The sequence below is a fragment of the Hyperolius riggenbachi genome, chromosome 1 (genome assembly GCF_040937935.1).
Source record: "Hyperolius riggenbachi isolate aHypRig1 chromosome 1, aHypRig1.pri, whole genome shotgun sequence".
In the NCBI taxonomy this organism is placed as follows: Eukaryota; Metazoa; Chordata; class Amphibia; order Anura; family Hyperoliidae; genus Hyperolius; species Hyperolius riggenbachi.
Window position 1 is genome coordinate 94,542,073 of NC_090646.1, and position 17,693 is coordinate 94,559,765.

The window sequence follows — 17,693 nt, forward strand, 5'->3', positions numbered from 1 at the left end:
CTGTGCTGGTGTACCCCAGTGTGCTCTGTGACCCAGAAAGCCCAAGTGGGCCTCGGTTACCAGGGTACTCAGATGCTTCCTCGGTGGAGACATGCTCTGATATGGCCTGCCTGCTTGCATGCCCAGAAGTGGTCCCTGAAAGTCTTGATCTTGGTGGGTGTCCTCGTAATTCTGAATCCGGAATTGTCATTGGTTCCATGGGGGTTCTTGGTAATTCTCCATGTGAGCCTGGTGATTGTTCTGCCCTCTTGGGATCTCTGTGGAGCTTCAAAAGGTTCTGAGAGATTCCGGGAGAAATTTTGCTTGGTACCCTGGATAAGATCAACGGTGGCTTTTGTGTTGTAAGGGACACTTTGAACAGGTATTGTGGCAGGTTTGGTATTTTCGGACGCTCCTTGGAAGGTGGTGGGTATTGTCTGGAGGGTGTCGATGGCTTCTTCTCTGGCGTTCACAGTCCTGATGGGTGTTATACTGAGACTGGTAGTACTGATTGGCATGTTTCGGTGGCTTCTGTTTCCGATGAGGTCGGTTTCGGGTGGACTGACTCTGGAATTGGACCTTGTCGGGCTGCCCCGACCTTCATGAGTCTTCAGTTTGAGTCTGTTGCTAATAGCATTTTTGAGGGTCGTCTGGAATTCGACCCTGGAAGGGGGGGTACTGTGATGATTTGCTCAGCTGCCTGTGCAGGCAGGCAGCCTTTTGACCATTGTGTAGGTTTGCATGCTGCAGGACTCTGGAAAGAAGAGCTTCTGTCAGTTTTGCAGCTTGTGCTTGCAGAGGAATTTGCATACGTTGTCATGCAAATTGCCTGGCCACATTCATTGGAGGCGTGTACTATAAGTACTATGTCTTTCCCACAATGCTTCGCTGGTCATAAGGATTTCGTCCTATGTAACACTCCTGGTGGGGTGTCAGCCTTACTCTCTGTTTGAAGTTCAGCTTAGAGTAATTCCTGGAAACTGTGCTAGGCAGATTTCCCTAGTGCAGTTAGGATTGTTTATCTGTTTTGTTTGTCTGTTGCGATTGTCCTGTCCCAGCGGTGGTCGATAGGACGTCGTTCTGATTTCTGTTCTTGGAGCATAGCTGGTGCAGCGGTTGCTACCAGCTATCTCTTCTGTTCTGCCTCTCTGGATCGCGCTAGCCACTTTTCGCTAGCGCTGTGGATCCTTCTGTTCTGTCTCCTGGGATCGCGCTAGCCACTTTTCGCTAGCGCTGTGGATCCTTCTGTTCTGTCTCCTGGGATCGCGCTAGCCACTTTTCGCTAGTGCTGTGGATCCTTCTGTTCTGCTACTCTGTACCTGGATCAAACTAGCCACTTTTCGCTAGTGCTGTGGATCCTATCTCTCGCTTGTCCCTGTTTTCGTGTGTCTGTCTTGTCTGCTACGACCGCTTGCTGGAGGCTCGGTGAGGTAACCGTTAAGCAAGCGTTCGCGTCCTCTGTTTCATGTTTGTCTGTCGATGGTTAGTTAGGCGTGCTTGTCTCTATTGTGCTTATCACGTGGAGACCGCGCATAACCGCGTGCACTGTTGCGAATGAGTGCGGTGTTCGCGGTTAGCTAGCGTTTGTTATTTTCCGCATCTTCTCATTGTATTATTTGCTGTGCCTTTGCTACCCTCGTATTCTATTCTGATCTGCCTTGTGTCACGTCTAGCGATCGCACCTCTCGCGATTGCGTTCCTATTTCATATCTGCTGTTGTGTGTGCGCGGTCGCGGGGTGGCGACTAGGTTGGCGCACACACATACAACCTGTACCTTTGCTCGTTCTCATTCGCAATCGCCTCTCTTGCGATTGCGTTCTGCGCTTCGTACAATTCCTGTCTGGCATTTGTGGAGGTACAGAGGATTGGTTCCTCTGCACTCCCCAGCGCCATCTGCAGACAGGAATTTCCCTCTACAGGTGCGTAGCACCTTTTGCTGGGTGCCTGCAATTACACGCTTGTGGAGGATTTCCGTCGTGTCAGCGCACGCGTTGTGCGCTGATCACGGAGAAAGTTCCACAATCGTTACAACAGGGTTTTGTTGGGATCCCTCTCATTGAACTATTTTTGCTTCAAACATTTTTCTGGGCTGATTGTCTGCAGGCCTTGGACAGGGTTTACAGTATATGATGATAACACATTGCCATTTATATACACAGTGCGCATTGTGAGGACATTGCTTGGTTTACCCTATTTAGGGATTTTTATATACCGGTACTGATTTTAGATCGTTTGTAATAAAGGTTATGTTTTAACTTCAGAAGCCAATGTTGTGTGATAATCTATATTGCTTGGATTATATCCCAGTAATTTTCTTGGTTGAACACAAATATAATTCCTTATTTCTATATACCCACCTTCAGAAATTTGGTACAGTCATTTCGTACCATAAGGCTATACGATATGCAGATGAAGTAACCGAAGACAAAAGAGGCAATGTCAGAATACTCTAATAATAAACTCCATCATAGGAACAGTTGGGCTTGCCCAGTGCCAGGGAAGTGTCAGTGGTACTCAATGCCAGATGTAGAAACAGGCGCAGCTATCTGATTCTCAGCCCCCAAACAGCAACCCTACCATTTAAAAAGGAACTTTAACCAAGGATTGAACCTCATTCAAATCACTAGCCAATACGCAGTTTCCCATTAGAAATATTTATCTCTTCTCAAATATATCATCAAGGGGGTCTGTATAGATGATATTGAGGTAAAACCCTCCCACAGTGTGACGTCATGACCATGGTCCTGACAGTTTGTTGTCTGTGAACTTTGTTGCATTGCGGGAAATATAAGCCTTTTTATTTATTATGCTATTTTCACTTCAGTTCCTCTTTAACAGTGTAGACTACAGCTGCACACTTTTGTTTTGTCGGTTTAGTTACAGCTCATTGAGTACAGCTCGTGAGAGTTATAATGTACGTAAATGTGCAGACGTGGAAGGTGTCTGACCGCCTGGGGTGCAGGAATAGTTAATGCTCTGTAGGATATTCTATTACAACAGGAACTAGAAATATTTTGCCTCTCGATGAATAAAAATGAGCGTGATCGATATGACATTATTGTCCAGCGGAGATACTTAAAACCACCTTTGCACACAAGGGATGAAGGCTATCCGTCTGCCAATGGCATAATCCATTTCAGTTTTCAGTGATTCTCTATCCGTCATGATGTAGTGTTGTCTTAAAAGGAATTTTCCATAAATCTACACTGCCTCACCAGAAGCTGCCCTGTGTACTATTCCTTTAGAGGTGGGATCAGTTGTTAGTGTTGCACACTTAGTTTGTGCCATCCTTAACTACCAATTGGCGTGAGCGGAGCGGCAGCCTCAAGACCACTCCACGGCAATTGGCGTGAAGTCCTAGGGACGGAGATTGCAGGGGAGCGCGCGCCCCGATGCGCGTGCATCCCTGCTTGAATGACGCTCCACTCCGTTATCAGCCTCCCAGCGGCGATCGCCTCCCAGAGGCGATAGATGGCAAAACCGCCATCTATTTACATGGTACAGCGCTGTGATCTACGGCAGCGCTGTACTGGGGACAGCCGTGTGACACGGCTGCCCCCCTGAGCGGCAGGGAAGCGATCCGCTGTCATAGGCTAAAGCCTATGACAGCGATCGTGCTGATTGGCTGGCGGGGGAAGGGAGGAATAAAAAAAATAATAATAAATAAATATTTATATAAAAATAAAAATCCTGGGCGCAATCATAGCCCACCAACAGAAATCTCTGTTGATAGGCAGAAAAGGGGTGGAGGGAGTAACTTGTGTGCTGAGTTGTGCGGCCCTATGGCAATTTGATAAATTACCGTTGTAGAGAAAATCAAGTTTTTTTTCCTATTTGAGCGAAAATTCTGATCAAGGTTTTGTTTTTTTCAAGAACCCCCCCCCCTATAGTACCTGATCCGGGGGCTAGCCAGATCAGGCAGCGTACATTACTGCTGCTCCGCGCCTCTCCTTCTCCCCGCAACCGCTGAGTTTCAATTTGTAGAAAAAAAATGGGTCCCGATGCTCCAGCTCTGTGAGTCTCATCAGCAGTGTGCAGGAAGGTGGGTGAGAGGCGGGGAAAGGGCAGAGGAGAGGCAGTATAGGGCCAATGACAGCTGGGGAAGAGGCGTTCCTAGCGTTTTTATGAAAATTGTATGGTGTACTATGGTGTGATCAGTTTCTTGATTTATAGGCCCAAGCATTTTTTTCAGCATTTTCAATCTCCTTTTTTTTCATAATTAGAGAAAAATGTCACGTGTGTGATACATTGGTCAGATTTGTCAAATTTTACAATCAATCAGAGAAATTGATTCTCTAATTGTAAAGAAGAATAAAAAAATGTATTTTGTGTGTGGCCACCTTTAGTCTTGCATTTTATTATTATTTAGTATTTATACAGCGCCAACATCTTCTGCAGCGCTGTACAGAGTATATTACGTTATCACTGACTGTCCCTCAGAGGGGCTCACAATCTAATCCCTACCATAGTCATATATAGTCATATATCTAAATCATGGAGTGTATGTATCGTAGTCTAGGGCCAATTTTTTAGGGGGAAGCTAATTAACTTATCTGTATGTTTTTGGAATGTGGAAGGAAACCGGAGTAGCCGGAGTAAACCCACATAGACACAGGAAGAACATACAAACTCTGTGCAGATAGTGCCTGGCTGAGATAGGAACCAGGGACCCAGCACTGCAAGGAGAGAGTGCTAACCACTACGCCACTGTGCTGCCCGTAGCATTCTTACTGATCCTTAGTTCTTGTGAGCAATGTTTAACCCCATCTACCAATGTACGTTTTTGTGTTTTTCTTTCTAACCTTGCTTTAGTAAAAACAGAAATGCATGTGTAATGCCTCAGCTTTCCCACAGAAATCCTGCCAATCGGACTGTTTGCAGAATGTTGAGGGGAGTTTCACTAACACACAGCAAACAATAGTAGCTTCAAACAGCGATGTGTGCCCTAGGGAGAAGAAAGCTGTCTGGAGCCTACTTTGTATGCTGTGTGCTTTTACTTCAGACATAAAGAAGAGCAGACCAGCAGAAATACTGCTTACAGTTACAGGACTGGAACCTTTTATCACGCAGTACAAAACAGCAACTGGGGAATATGTACGAATGTTACAAGAAAACGAAATTATGTTACAAATGACAATGAAACCATCTTTATTCTTTGATGATCGGCTACAACTAGCAAGGAGGGATGAGCTGAAATGTTGCATTTATATAATAACCACTCAAAATTTGCAATTACGACACTAAATTTAAATCCAAAATTTTCAGAAAATGTATAATTTGTAATTGTCGTAATTTTGTATTAAATCGTAATGTCATATTTAATTTCATATTACAAGAAAATTACACAAAATTACAAAATTATGGGTTACATGAAATAGTAATTTCTTGTTTCATATGAAAATTTGTACCAAAAAATACTTGTAATTACGAAAATTTTACTAATTATGAAAATTGAATCACGAAAATGATCATAATTACAAAAACAAGGCCATTCTCGAGTGCAGGAGCGCAACAAGGGGACTCACGGGCGGACTGCGCCAACTGGCCGAATTGTCACTTTGTCAGGAGTCGAAGCGGAGGATGCAGGAGACGGAGGAGGACAGCGAGGGACCGATCAGCCTGAAAGGGGCTGGAGGAAGCCCCAGGTATGTATACATTTCTACTTTACTTTCATCTCAGGTAACTGTAATGATGTGCGGCATCCCAACACACTGCATGCAGTACAAAACACACGTGTTAACAGTGACAGTGAAGCATACTTTTACTGACTGTATGCTTCCCTGTATACAACGCATTGCATGGATAATGTCCAGCTGTTTAGTTGCATTCCTACTTTTACAGGGAACACAATGCCCACTGTGAATTTAGCCTTCAATAGTCTCCCCATAGATAATACATCTGGTTCCTGGTCCAGCTCCTCTTTCTTCTAGACCTGAGCGAGGTGCATTTAGAGTTCAGCTGTGTTATTGCTCTGGCACAATTATTAGCCTGAGGAAGTGAGCAAAATCCCACAAAACGCGTTGTCAGCCACCGTCCAAAATCAATTATTTTTGCTTCAAAAATAGTGTCATCTATTGAGGTAAGCTGCCTTGTTCCATTTATTTTTATTGCTTTTACCTTTATCTATCCGTGGGGCCCCATCTATTGAAAATGATTACTAATTATGAATATTGAATCACGAAAATGATGGTAATTACAAAAATGGGGCATTCTGCGCGTGCAGGAGCGCGACAAGGGCGACTCACAGGCGGACTGCGCCAACTGGCCGAATTGTCAGGAGTCGAAGAGGAGGATGCAGTCGAAGTGGAGGATCTACCCATGGGGCCCCATCTATTGAAAAAAGGCACACGGAAATTCTGGCGCCCAGTAATCCCGATAGTAAAATATCGGTATTTAATATCAATATTTTACTATTAAGGTGTAAAATATCGGTATTAAATACTAATGTTGGTATTTTACCATGGCTAAACCAACCTAAGCCTATTCTCACACAGAACCTCTCCCCCCCCCCCCCCCGAAGATTAACCCTAAACTAGAGATGGCCCGAATGGTTTGCTGGCAAATGGTTCACGGCGAACTACCGTGGTTCGCGATCGCGGCGAACCGGGAACTTTTCCGGATGTTCGGTTCACACCCCATAGTGCACCATTAGGGTCAACTTTGACCCTCTACATCACAGTCAGCAGGCACATTGTAGCCAATCAGGCTACACTCCCTCCTGGAGCCACTCCCCCCCCCCCCTTATAAAAGGCAGGCCCCACCGGCCATTATACTCACTCGTGTGCCTGCAGTAAATAGAGAAAGGACAGCTGCTGGCAGACTCTCATAGGGAAAGATTAGTTAGGCTCTTGTAGGCTTGTTAGCTTGATCCTTGCTGATTCTTATTGCTAAAATAGCAACCCACAACAGCTCTTTTGAGAGCTAATCTTGTTCTTGTGATCTATTTATTTTTCTGTGTGTCCCACTGACACTTGTGTTGCATAGACAGCCTTGATAATCCATACTGTGTGTGTGCCACTGCCAGGCCCAGCACATTCAGTGACTACCTGTGTGTGTGACAGGTGTACATTGTAATACCCAGTACTGCATATACCTACTACCTGCTGTTCACAGTGCACCCACCTACCTACGTGAGCGCACGCAGTGTGATATACCACTCCGTGCATACCTGTTAACTGCACCTGTGTAACTGACTGCACATTGTATTAGTCAAGTCAGTGCATAACTTTCACTTCATCCCCCCCAATATGGACAAAACAAAAGGCAGAGGCAGGCCACCTGGCAGGTCTGTTCGAGGTCGCGCTGTCGGGATTTCGTGCGGCTCGCGACCAAAGTACAGTGTTCAGAAAAAGGCACGTGCCATCAACCCCCAATATTGTCAGGACATAGTTGTCTATTTAACACAGAACACCTCATCTTTCTTAGCTTCCGCACGGAAGCGTGACATATCTTCCTCCTCCTGCTCTGATTCTGGCACCCCACTTAACACTCAGTCGGCCGCCATCACCAAAGTGCCATCACCCCAGGGCTCAGCAGTGTGGAAATTTTTGTGTGTGTCTGCCTCAGATGAGAGCAATGCCATCTGTACTCTCTGCCACCAAAAATTGAGGCGTGGAAAGACCAAGACCTGCATAGGGACAACTACCTTACGAAGGCACATGATTACAAAGCACAAACTGTAATCAGGGTTGCTAGGGTAGTGCTTTTAATTATCCGCCCGGATCCGGGTACCCAGATATCCGGATCCGATTTCGACCATGCGGCTATCCGGATCGGATCCGGATATCCGGCCGCATTACCCGCGGATACCCGACCGACCCGCGGATACCTGGAAGTGCCCTTTAAATAGCTTTTAAAGGGGTTTTTAGAATAAATTATGCATGTATGTTCATGTTTTTTAAAGGGAAACACTAATTAAAAATGTTGTTAACATAAAATTAAAAAAAAAAAAAAGCTGTCAATTAACATCAGGACTAGGTTCCAGACAGCGGTCGTGCAGTCCACATTGTGTCCAAAGTCCAATCGCACAACTGGGACATGACAGTTTTCAGCCCAGTCACCTCCAAAAAAATTACAGCGCAATTGTGTTTTGGGTTGAATATAGGTGGCGGTATCAGCAGCAGGGGCCTGTGGCACCATGGCGGCCAGATTGGGGAGGTGAAGATTCCCCTGCGGCCTGAATGGGATGCTGCGGCTTTTCTCCCTGTGGCGGTTGGGGGTTGAGTGGTGCGGCTGGTGGTAGCGGCAGAAGGATGTGGTGGGTCCCGCATTCCTCGGCCACTGTCTGCAATGCTGATCCTCTGTGCCAAACCCACCGACGCATCCTCCTCCTCAGAGTCAGAGCTGACATCCCTATCCTGTGGATGGTAGTCACGGTCCTTCATCCCATCATCAACATCATACCCCCCCTCCTCAAAACCCAGAACATCCTCCTCAAACTCCTTGCGGCTAACAGCCCTGAGTTCAATCGCGGCGCCTGGAGCGAAAAGCTCGCTGACTGAGGGTAGGCTGACCGCTGGGGTCAACACTGACATGGCAGACCTTCTGAGGGTGGCCGTAATGTCCTCTTGCCCTTGCTGCCCCTCCCCAGCTGCCGGTGCCAGCAGACATAGTACAACTTATACGTGATGATGTCACCAGAGGATGTGGGGTACTTTTACTTTAATAAAATCGGGGTTGGACTTTACATCAAATCAGCACGGAGTGACAGACCTCAGAGTAGAGGACAGACAGTGCACACTGTGTTATGGTGGCGGCCTGGCGGGTACACACGGTGCGTTCCTGCACTCGATTTCCTGCTCGATTCCCGTCGACTCGATTATTTCCGACATGTCCGATTTGCATTTCGATGGATCGTTAGGTCGATTTGGCATACTTTACATGCGAATCGACCTAACGATCCATCGGAACGCAAATCGGACATGTCGGAAATAATCGAGTCGACGGGAGTCGAGCGGGAAATCGAGTGCGGGAACGCACCGTGTGTACCCACCAGGCCGCAACCATAGCAACTAACTGCAGTACTAACTACAATACAATAATAATAATCCTCCTATTGCCTATACTGTCCTGCTGGCCTGCACAGACACAGACAGGACCTAACTGAGTGAATGAAAGCAAACAATTAAAAGCTAGCTAGCTAAAAAAAACAATAGAACAATAGTGTAGTGAAGGTGTTTAGCACTCAAAGCTTTAGGTTTATCACTGTATACAGCACTTGCTAAGCCAGCACTGGAGCAAGTCTGTCAGTGACCAGCCAGCCACACAAGCAAGGACGATCTGTGTCATCATGCCAGCCCTCCTTACTATACAGGGGGGCTGGCCAGGGTTATTATTTATTATTATTATTTATTGAATTTATAAAGCGCCAACATATTACGCAGCACTGGGTTCCCTTCTGTGATTGGGTGCCAGGGCTTAGGCTGGTAGGCCTCTGATTGGCTCAATGAGGTCAGGTGGGGCTGGCCAGGGTTCCCCTCTGTGATTGGTTGCTAGGGCTTCTGCTGGGAACCCTCTGATTGGCTGAATGACATCATCTCTTTAGTTACACTATCCGCACACCCAAGATAATAAGGTTGTTGCTTCATTGTGTAAAGGCCAAATTCGATCAACTGGACAATCACCTCAGCCTGGCGACCATATGGGCTTGAAAACCGCTATCGACTGCACTCTTGCCATGGTGCGCCGCAGTCCAGCACCGCCGTCACAACACAAACAGCTGTTTGCGGTGCGTTACACAGTGAGTTTGGTGTGTCAGTGTGAAGCAGCACTCTAATAACACTCCCTGATTGATGTATACACATGCAAGATGTTTGAAAGCACTTTAGGCCTGCAATTTAGCATGCAATGTGATTTCTGCCCTTTGCGTCAAATCCCGAGTTTTCCCCGGGACTTTTGGCGTCTATCCCACTCATCCATGCAAAAACGATGTTTGATGTCAGATGTTAGACCCCTTGAAACATCTTGAAACATCTTTTCCATCACTTTTGTAGCCAGCATAAATTTTTCTAGTTTTCTAAGTTCGCCTCCCCATTGAAGTCTATTGCGGTTCGCGGAAGTTCGCGCGAACCAAACTTTTTGCGGAAGTTCGCGAACCCGGTTCGCGAACCAAAAATCAGGGGTTTGGGCCATCTCTACTCTAAACACTACCTTGCACAAACTACCTACTTGATACCTAAACCGATCCCCCAATAAACACCCTAATTGATGCCCAACCCTAAATTAAAAAAATATAAATTTAATATGAAACCGGCAAATCTGTTATTTTATCACCGCATTTTTCTATGAAGAACTGGGTCATCACTGCTGAACCTTTGCCTCCCTCTGCCCCCTCTCCCCATGTCTCCTTAGGAATGACAGATGATTGCCAAGTGCGACTGGTGGCGCCTTAGTATGGCAGCCTCGGCTCTTGACTTTCGGACATTATCCCCCATCCTTCCAGAACTTGTATGAGCCAAAACCAATTCCGAGTGCAACCCCCCTTTGTACTTGGCGAAATAAATTATTCTGATTCTGATTATTTCAAATCTCAGCTCTGCAGCAAAAAACAAGTTTGAGTGGCTTGTCTGGCTCATCCCTAAATCTCAACAGGCTCCATGGCTGGCAACACTGTGTCTGGTGGCCACCTGCTGACATCGGGTGTGCAAACTTCTGCTGTACAGGATCATATGCTCTGCATATTTTATCTAGAGGTTGCTGTTTAAACCCAACAATGCAATCCTTGTTGGGATTCCAGCTATAAAGGTCTGTCTGTCATTGGATTGGGAATCGAATCTAATGCATGGAAGAGCAAAGAACGGAAGGCCAAATGGAAGGGACATAAGGTAAAGTACAAATCCAAGGTAATCATCTGTAGTACAACTGTTGTTTTCAATCCCAACACTATACTGGAGTAGATGAAGAATAAAATTAAGGGAAATGGCAAACTAGTCATGCAGGGACTTTTGGCCATCCTTTGCTGGTGACTACTAAAAGTTTAACCATCAAATTGGACATATTACCTACATACTACAATTAGTACCCCCCCTCCCTTTAAAACCATGGAAACCGCATAGTATTGGGGCACCTATAAGTCCTTGTTTGGAGAGCACTCCTATGTAAAGACTTGACATTTCTTCAGGCTCAAATAAACAAAGCAATATTTCCTATATGTGGCAGCCAGGTGAATAATTTCTCCAATTATGCTTATAGTCTCCCCATATGCAATAGTTTTTTGCATGCCTCTATGTACAGCACATATACGCATTCATTACTGACCAGTATTGGTCAAACCTCAATCAGTATACCGGCATGGCTATACCAGTTGATATAACTCACCCGCATCAAGGTGATCCCAGCAGGAGTCTCAAGATGCTTTGCGGGACCGAAGAACGACCGCGCATCAAATGCATTTACTGTGCTGGCTCTGGTTACATGGGGAATAGACATGGCGTCTAGTAGGTCACATCGGGTGCGACATTAAAGTCGCACCTAGCCAGTTGCTGAGAAGAGGAATGCGGAGGCTCGGGGGACATTGCGTGAATCCAATTTTTTTTTTTTTACTAATTGTAGTGTAGTATGTAGGTTATATGTACAATTTGATGATTAAAGATTTTTTATATATATATATTCAGTGCTCCCTGTCTACTTTTGTATATGTTTATTATATTTACAGATGAGACGAGATACTTTTAGGTGCTTTCTTTCTGTATTTTTTCTGTATTTTGACTACTAAAACTTATTTGCTGAATGCTGTAAACAAGCCAACCCCACCATTGCCATATAACACCAAGTCTTTGCTCACTATACTGGCTACCCATAACATGGATTATCCTTTTCAAAATTGGCATGCTAACATTCAAATCTCTACACGTCCTAGGCCCGGATACCTGAAGAATTTGTTGCAACTGCGTCATACCACACACAACCTCAGATCAACGGGGTCTAATAACTCAACCACCCCCAGAGTCCAACTAAAAACCTTTGGGGCCAGAGCCTTCTGTCATGCTGCCTCATACCCTTTGGTATGCCTTGCCACACCCAATCAAGAAAGCTCCAACCCTGGAGGCGTTTAATTCAAAACTGAAAAGCCACCTGTTTAATCTGGAATTCATGATCACAGAACGTTTTACCCTGTAACAGATCACTATGAACTGATCTCAGACAAGATTATGCGCTTTGGGTCCTATGGGTGAAAAGCGCTTTACAAATGTTTTGTTGTTGTTGTTGTATGTCCCCTGTACCCAAACTACAGAAAAATAACCACACCCTCCAATAGAATGTAAAATAAAGAGCTTTCTTTAGAGACTATAAATTCCTAAAATATAATGATCAGCCAAAAACATGAAAACCAACTTTCTAATAGTGTATAGGTCACCATTGTACCCCCAAAGCCGCTCTGATCTGGACAGGCATGGACTCCAAAGGACAGCAAAGGGTGTTCCGTGGTGTCTGGCATCGGTTCATCCATTTAATCCTGTACATTGTGAATTGCGGCCTCTAGGAGCTGGACTCCATCATCTCATTCTCCAGGGTCCAGCTCTGCCATTCCTGTGATCACTGTAGGGACTCTCAGTACTGGACATTGTTCAGACCGTGGTCTGCTGCTACCTAGCCCCATATACGCAGCAAGCTGCAATGCACTGCATGTTCTGACACTTTTTTCCCATGGCCAGCATTAAGCTTATCAGCAATGTGTGCTACCGCTGCTCTTCTGTGGGACTAGACCAAGTCAGACTTCTCCCCCCGTATGCATTAGTCATGACTGGATTTCTGGAAAGGTCACAAAGGCCTGGGTCTTGGGCGGCTGTAGCCCAAGTGGGCAGTTGGACATGGAAGATGTCTTGCTACCTTTGAAAAAGTATGCAGTGGAATATTCCCTTAAGTGTGGTAATGAGAATAACGTGCATAACACCTAATGAGAAGTCTTACGCATGATGAGCAGAGTGGAATGAAGTGCATGTAATGTATTTATTAGGATCTACTCATCGTGCCTAAGACTTTACACTCATTATTCTCATTACTACAGTTTAGTGCATACTCCCCAATGTAACAAGATCCTCAGTATTATTCACTTCACCTGTTTGTGCTTTCAATGTTGTGGTAGAGATCTGTGTTTAGATACTAAATTACCCCTTGATTAATAATCCATTTACGTACAATGTTTTGTTACTTTTGTCTGCCTGACAATCCTCATTCTGTCTGTTGTTTGCATGCACTTCTCTTTACCAGCAGTCTGCACACTTAAAGGGATACTGTAGGGGGTCGGGGGAAAATGAGTTGAACTTACCCGGGGCTTCTAATGGTCCCCCGCAGGCATCCTGTGCCCACACAGCCGCTCACCGATGCTCCGGCCCCGCCTCCGGTTCACTTCTGGAATTTCTGACTTTAAAGTCTGAAAACCACTGCGCCTGCGTTGCTGTGTCCTCACTCTCCCTGATGTCACTAGGAGTGTACGGTGCAGGCACGGACCATACTGGGCTGCGCATTATGCTCCTGGTGACAGCAGCGGGAGTGAGGACACGGCAACACAGGCACAGTGGTGTTCAGACTTTAAAGTCAGAAATTCCAGAAGTGAACCGGAGGTGGGGCCGGAGCATCGGTGAGCGGCTGTGTGGGCACAGGATGCCTGCGGGGGACCATTAGAAGCCCCAGGTAACTTTAACTCATTTTCCCCCAACCCCCCTACAGTATCCCTTTAACGTCTTGTACACACCCCTGACTATGGCAGCCGATAACAACCGCTTTAGCCGATAGTCAGGCATTTGTACAGCCCCCGGCGACCTCCAACCCACGAGCGATCCGCCACCGGACCAACTCACCTTCGCGACGGCCAATCCCCGCCTGCCACATGATGTCATGCACGCTGGCTCCATTGTCCCTCCGCCCTCCCACATAGTAACAGAACACGTCAGCTAGATAGCTAACATGTGTCTATACAGGCCACCCAGTGATGTCACGCTAGGGGATCAGGCATGTATGCAGCTTTACACCAGCACTGCTGTTGCACTGCCTAATGCTGTGACTCCATGTCATTTACTCCAATGCTCTACTTCTTGTGCTTAACAGTAAGGGCCTATTTCCACTGGGCTGCTGCGTCCGTTTCCTAATCAGATGCTGTACCTGTGCTGTTGCAAAGCCGCAACTGAATTGCTATAGCCCTTCCAAGCACAGCTATAGAGTGTCGGATTTGTACTGTAGTAAACTGCAGAATGCCGTCCGAATCGCAATGGCATGAGGCAGAGCAGCCAGTGGCAACCAATCAGATTGCTGATTTCAATTTCCTGCTGCACTTTAACCCTTGGCGGTAACCCCAAGTCAGGTTTGGGATGAAAATCTGCAGCTCAGAGTGGCAATCCCGAGTTGGATCCATGGAAGGTGTGTAATGTGCAGGGCAGCCACAGATCTATCTAACAGTATGATTTTTAGGGTCTAAAAGCTTGTGAAAAAATTGCAGCGCTTTTAAACAATAAAGTCTGGAAGAAATAATTCTGCCAGGGAGGTTAAGGGATGACAGTTAATCTAGTGCTTGAAATAACTCACGTTTTCATTGCAACAATTATAAAAAAATCAGTCTGTCCACATCAATGGTGAATGGATGCAAGTCTGAGGTCAGTGGGTCAGTTCTCATCAGTGGCTTAGCTAAGGAGCTATGGGCCCCGTGGCATGTTTTACATTGGGCCCTCAAGCGCTCTACACATAACAATTGATACAACACACCAAAACCTGCCAATGGTAAATCCAGTTTCAGAGGTTCGAGAAGGGGATGGGGAACAGTTTGATAATGATTAATACTATTCAAAGCATCTAAAGAATTGATTATTAACAGCACAGGACCAACAGAAAGCTAATACTGTGTTTGAGGGAGAGCCCCTTGGGGCCCCCTCTGACCCAAGGGCCACGGTGTGGTTGCAACTCATGCATTCCCAATTGCTACGCAACTGATCCTTTTAAATAAAACAGCATGGCCAAACAATGATGCGGTAGTAGCATCATTTCATTGATATAATAATTAATTAACTATCGTAGCCTATAAAAAGAATATGGGCATGAAAGCTTAAATATTATTATTATACTGGAAAAAGTTTATTATTACGCTTTTGAAAGACATAAGAAATAACACTCATATCATTGTTTTGCATGAGGAGACAATGTAGTAAAATGTTACCCTTCCCTAACATGATCCAAAAACTGAACAATGCAGCCGCCCAGCCAGAAATCATCCTCAAGCCAGGCGAGTCCTTAGCAATGCATTCCTTTCATCTCCTGTCTGACGGAATGCCTGCATCCTATCAGCCTTATTAAAATACCTCAATATGCCCTGCTCTGCCCTCATAGTAACGTAAATTAAATGGACAGCCTTAACACACAACAGTCTGCCATGCGTGTGCCCCTGTTGATCTCCCAATTCAATGTCTCAGTATGAGGTGTTACCAAGAATAGATCTGGGGGTGTTGTCTCTGTCATGGCGCCTGGCGTTCCTTCCCTATAAAGGGAGATACTATTTATACTGCGGTGCATTTAATAACAAGACACAGTGCCATTGAATTCTCGGCGCACTGTAGAAGATCTGTGAAGTCCTATTAATCCAATACACATTTCCTGCAAGCAGCCATGCTAAGGAATTTTAAAAGGAAATATCTGCTAAAGGAAAAGGCACACAAAAGTAAAACAGTTCCAGTGATAAAGAAATTTACTGTGTTTTGATCTTATTTGGTTCAGAATGTATTCATTAATATAATGAGTTTAAATAATGCAGCTAAAACTGTAGCATCTAAGCGCTGGCAGGCCATTTCCATCCCATCCATCACAGAAAAGCTATAAGTGGTAACATTTATGAGCAGAATTGAAGAACTCAAATATTTAATTTACTAATAAAAAAAAGAAAGGTCAGATTTTTAGGAAAAAAAGTTAAATCACTGAGGATTTTAATGTTGCAGTCTATGCCCATATCTGAGTCACTTTATGGGATTTTTTTTTTTTAAATAATGCTTTTGTACACCTCTGATTTCGTTAGGCAAATCTAGATATTATGCTTATGTACTCAGTGGCAGACCATCTCATCTGTTTGCCCTGTTTATTTTTGTTAAGCTGTTGACTTTGCTAATATAACAGTTGAACCTATTTATAATATATTAAGCAATATAAAAGATGTAGCAGCGGCAGTGCACGTTGCACTTTGACATATTACATGACCCATCAACATACAAAAAGAATAGATCCTGAGGCCCCATTATAAAGCCCTTTGCTGACAGTTTGGATTATTGCCACCCCAGTGCACCCGGCATGTCACTGATAGCCACCAGGCTCTGATTCTCTATATACAAAGGGACCAAACAAGGTGTCTGTCTGCCTATGATGATCACCACTGGTTCTAGTTGTTGTGAAGGCACAATGATAGATGATGTGCTACAGAAGAGACATGAGTGTGATAAGTAACAGAGAATGATACGACTATAATGCTCCTTACCCCCCCCCCTGCCCCCTGCACCCCCAGCCTGAGGCTGCCCTGCATTTCCCTGCTGTCACATTTTATTGTCCTCAATGGGATGGCATGGCCAGTGTGACCCAGCTGCGCTGTGTCATTCATCTTCAGCACTGGTCGCTGCCCATCAGCGCATGCAGGCAGCAGCCAGCAGCAGTCAGTGTAACAAAGGACAGCTCCTGGTGCTGAAATCCCTGCCCAGCTCCGCCTGGCTTACCGTGATGTGCGGGATGCTCTTCTTCCCCTGGTAAGACATGCTGGATCTTGCACCGGTAATACAAACACAAGTAACAAAAAATTACGCTGGAAGTTCCCTGCTCAGAAAAAAATATAAATTGTTTAAAAAAAAAAATATTTATGTGGCACCTTATCGGCTGCAATGAAGCAGGGAAGAGCCTCCCCTTGAGATTGCTTAGAGCTCCTCCTAGAGGCGGCAGCGGCTCATTACATCGTAGAGCCAGGCTTCCTCCGCTGCTAGGCTCTGCCCAGGAAGCGTTCGCAGCGCCTATTCTCATCATCCCGCCTTATCATTATAATCATCCAACCAGGGCCGCCAATGAAAGAATGGGATCCGGCGTCCGCCTGGCTGCAGGAAGGAAGGGGCTGAGCTGCTCTGCTATGTGCCATGTGGTCGGCTTACTAGCTGCGGTGATGGGGAGGGCTGGGGTTGTCACAGGTGGCAGATATATTAATCTGCGGTCGCATGCTCCATAGCAAACTTCTAGCATGTCATGTGCTTTGCATAAAAAGATGGCAGTGCCCACACTGCATACAGATCGGTAATGTTCTTAGGGCTGGTTCACATCGGGGCGATTTTTCTGCGCTTTGCTGATCGCGATCAGCAAAGCGCTGCTACAATGTATCCCAATGGATATATTCATACCGCAGCGGTTGCAATTTCAATTCATCGCAAACGCACTGCATGCAGCGTATTGGGGGCGATTGCTCTGTGTTTCTCGTTCTATTCAACGGGAATCAAGGGCGAATCGCGGCAAAATCACAAGATTTGGCTGCTGAATCGCGATCACGGACGAAAACGCGATCGCAGTGAAGCACCCAATGCGAACCAGCCAATAGGGTTTAGGTTTTTAAGGCTTATTCCTGGAAGACTGGTGTAACAGGTTTTTCAGACTGTGGCCCAGTGCACACCAAAACCGCTAGCAGATCCACAAAACGCTAGCGGTTTTTAGTGCGGATGGGCTGGTGCACACCGGCGGTTTGAGGTTTTTAGCAAACCGCAAACGTGCAGCA

At 45.7% G+C, this 17,693-nt stretch overlaps 1 protein-coding gene across 3 annotated transcripts in view; it reads right to left on the minus strand.

Annotated features, from left to right (window-relative positions):
• CRMP1 (collapsin response mediator protein 1) overlaps positions 1 to 17,693 on the minus strand; it is a 105,186-nt gene that overhangs the window by 59,236 nt on the left and 28,257 nt on the right. The window contains exon 1 of one of the 3 annotated variants that reach the window (XM_068277057.1): positions 16,660 to 16,895. The exons of the other annotated variants lie outside the window; for them this stretch is intronic. Coding sequence (XP_068133158.1) covers positions 16,660 to 16,698 — 39 coding nt within the window. The 5' untranslated portion in view covers positions 16,699 to 16,895. Of the gene's footprint in view, positions 1 to 16,659; positions 16,896 to 17,693 lie in introns of those variants that run through there. 3 annotated transcript variants of the gene reach the window in all.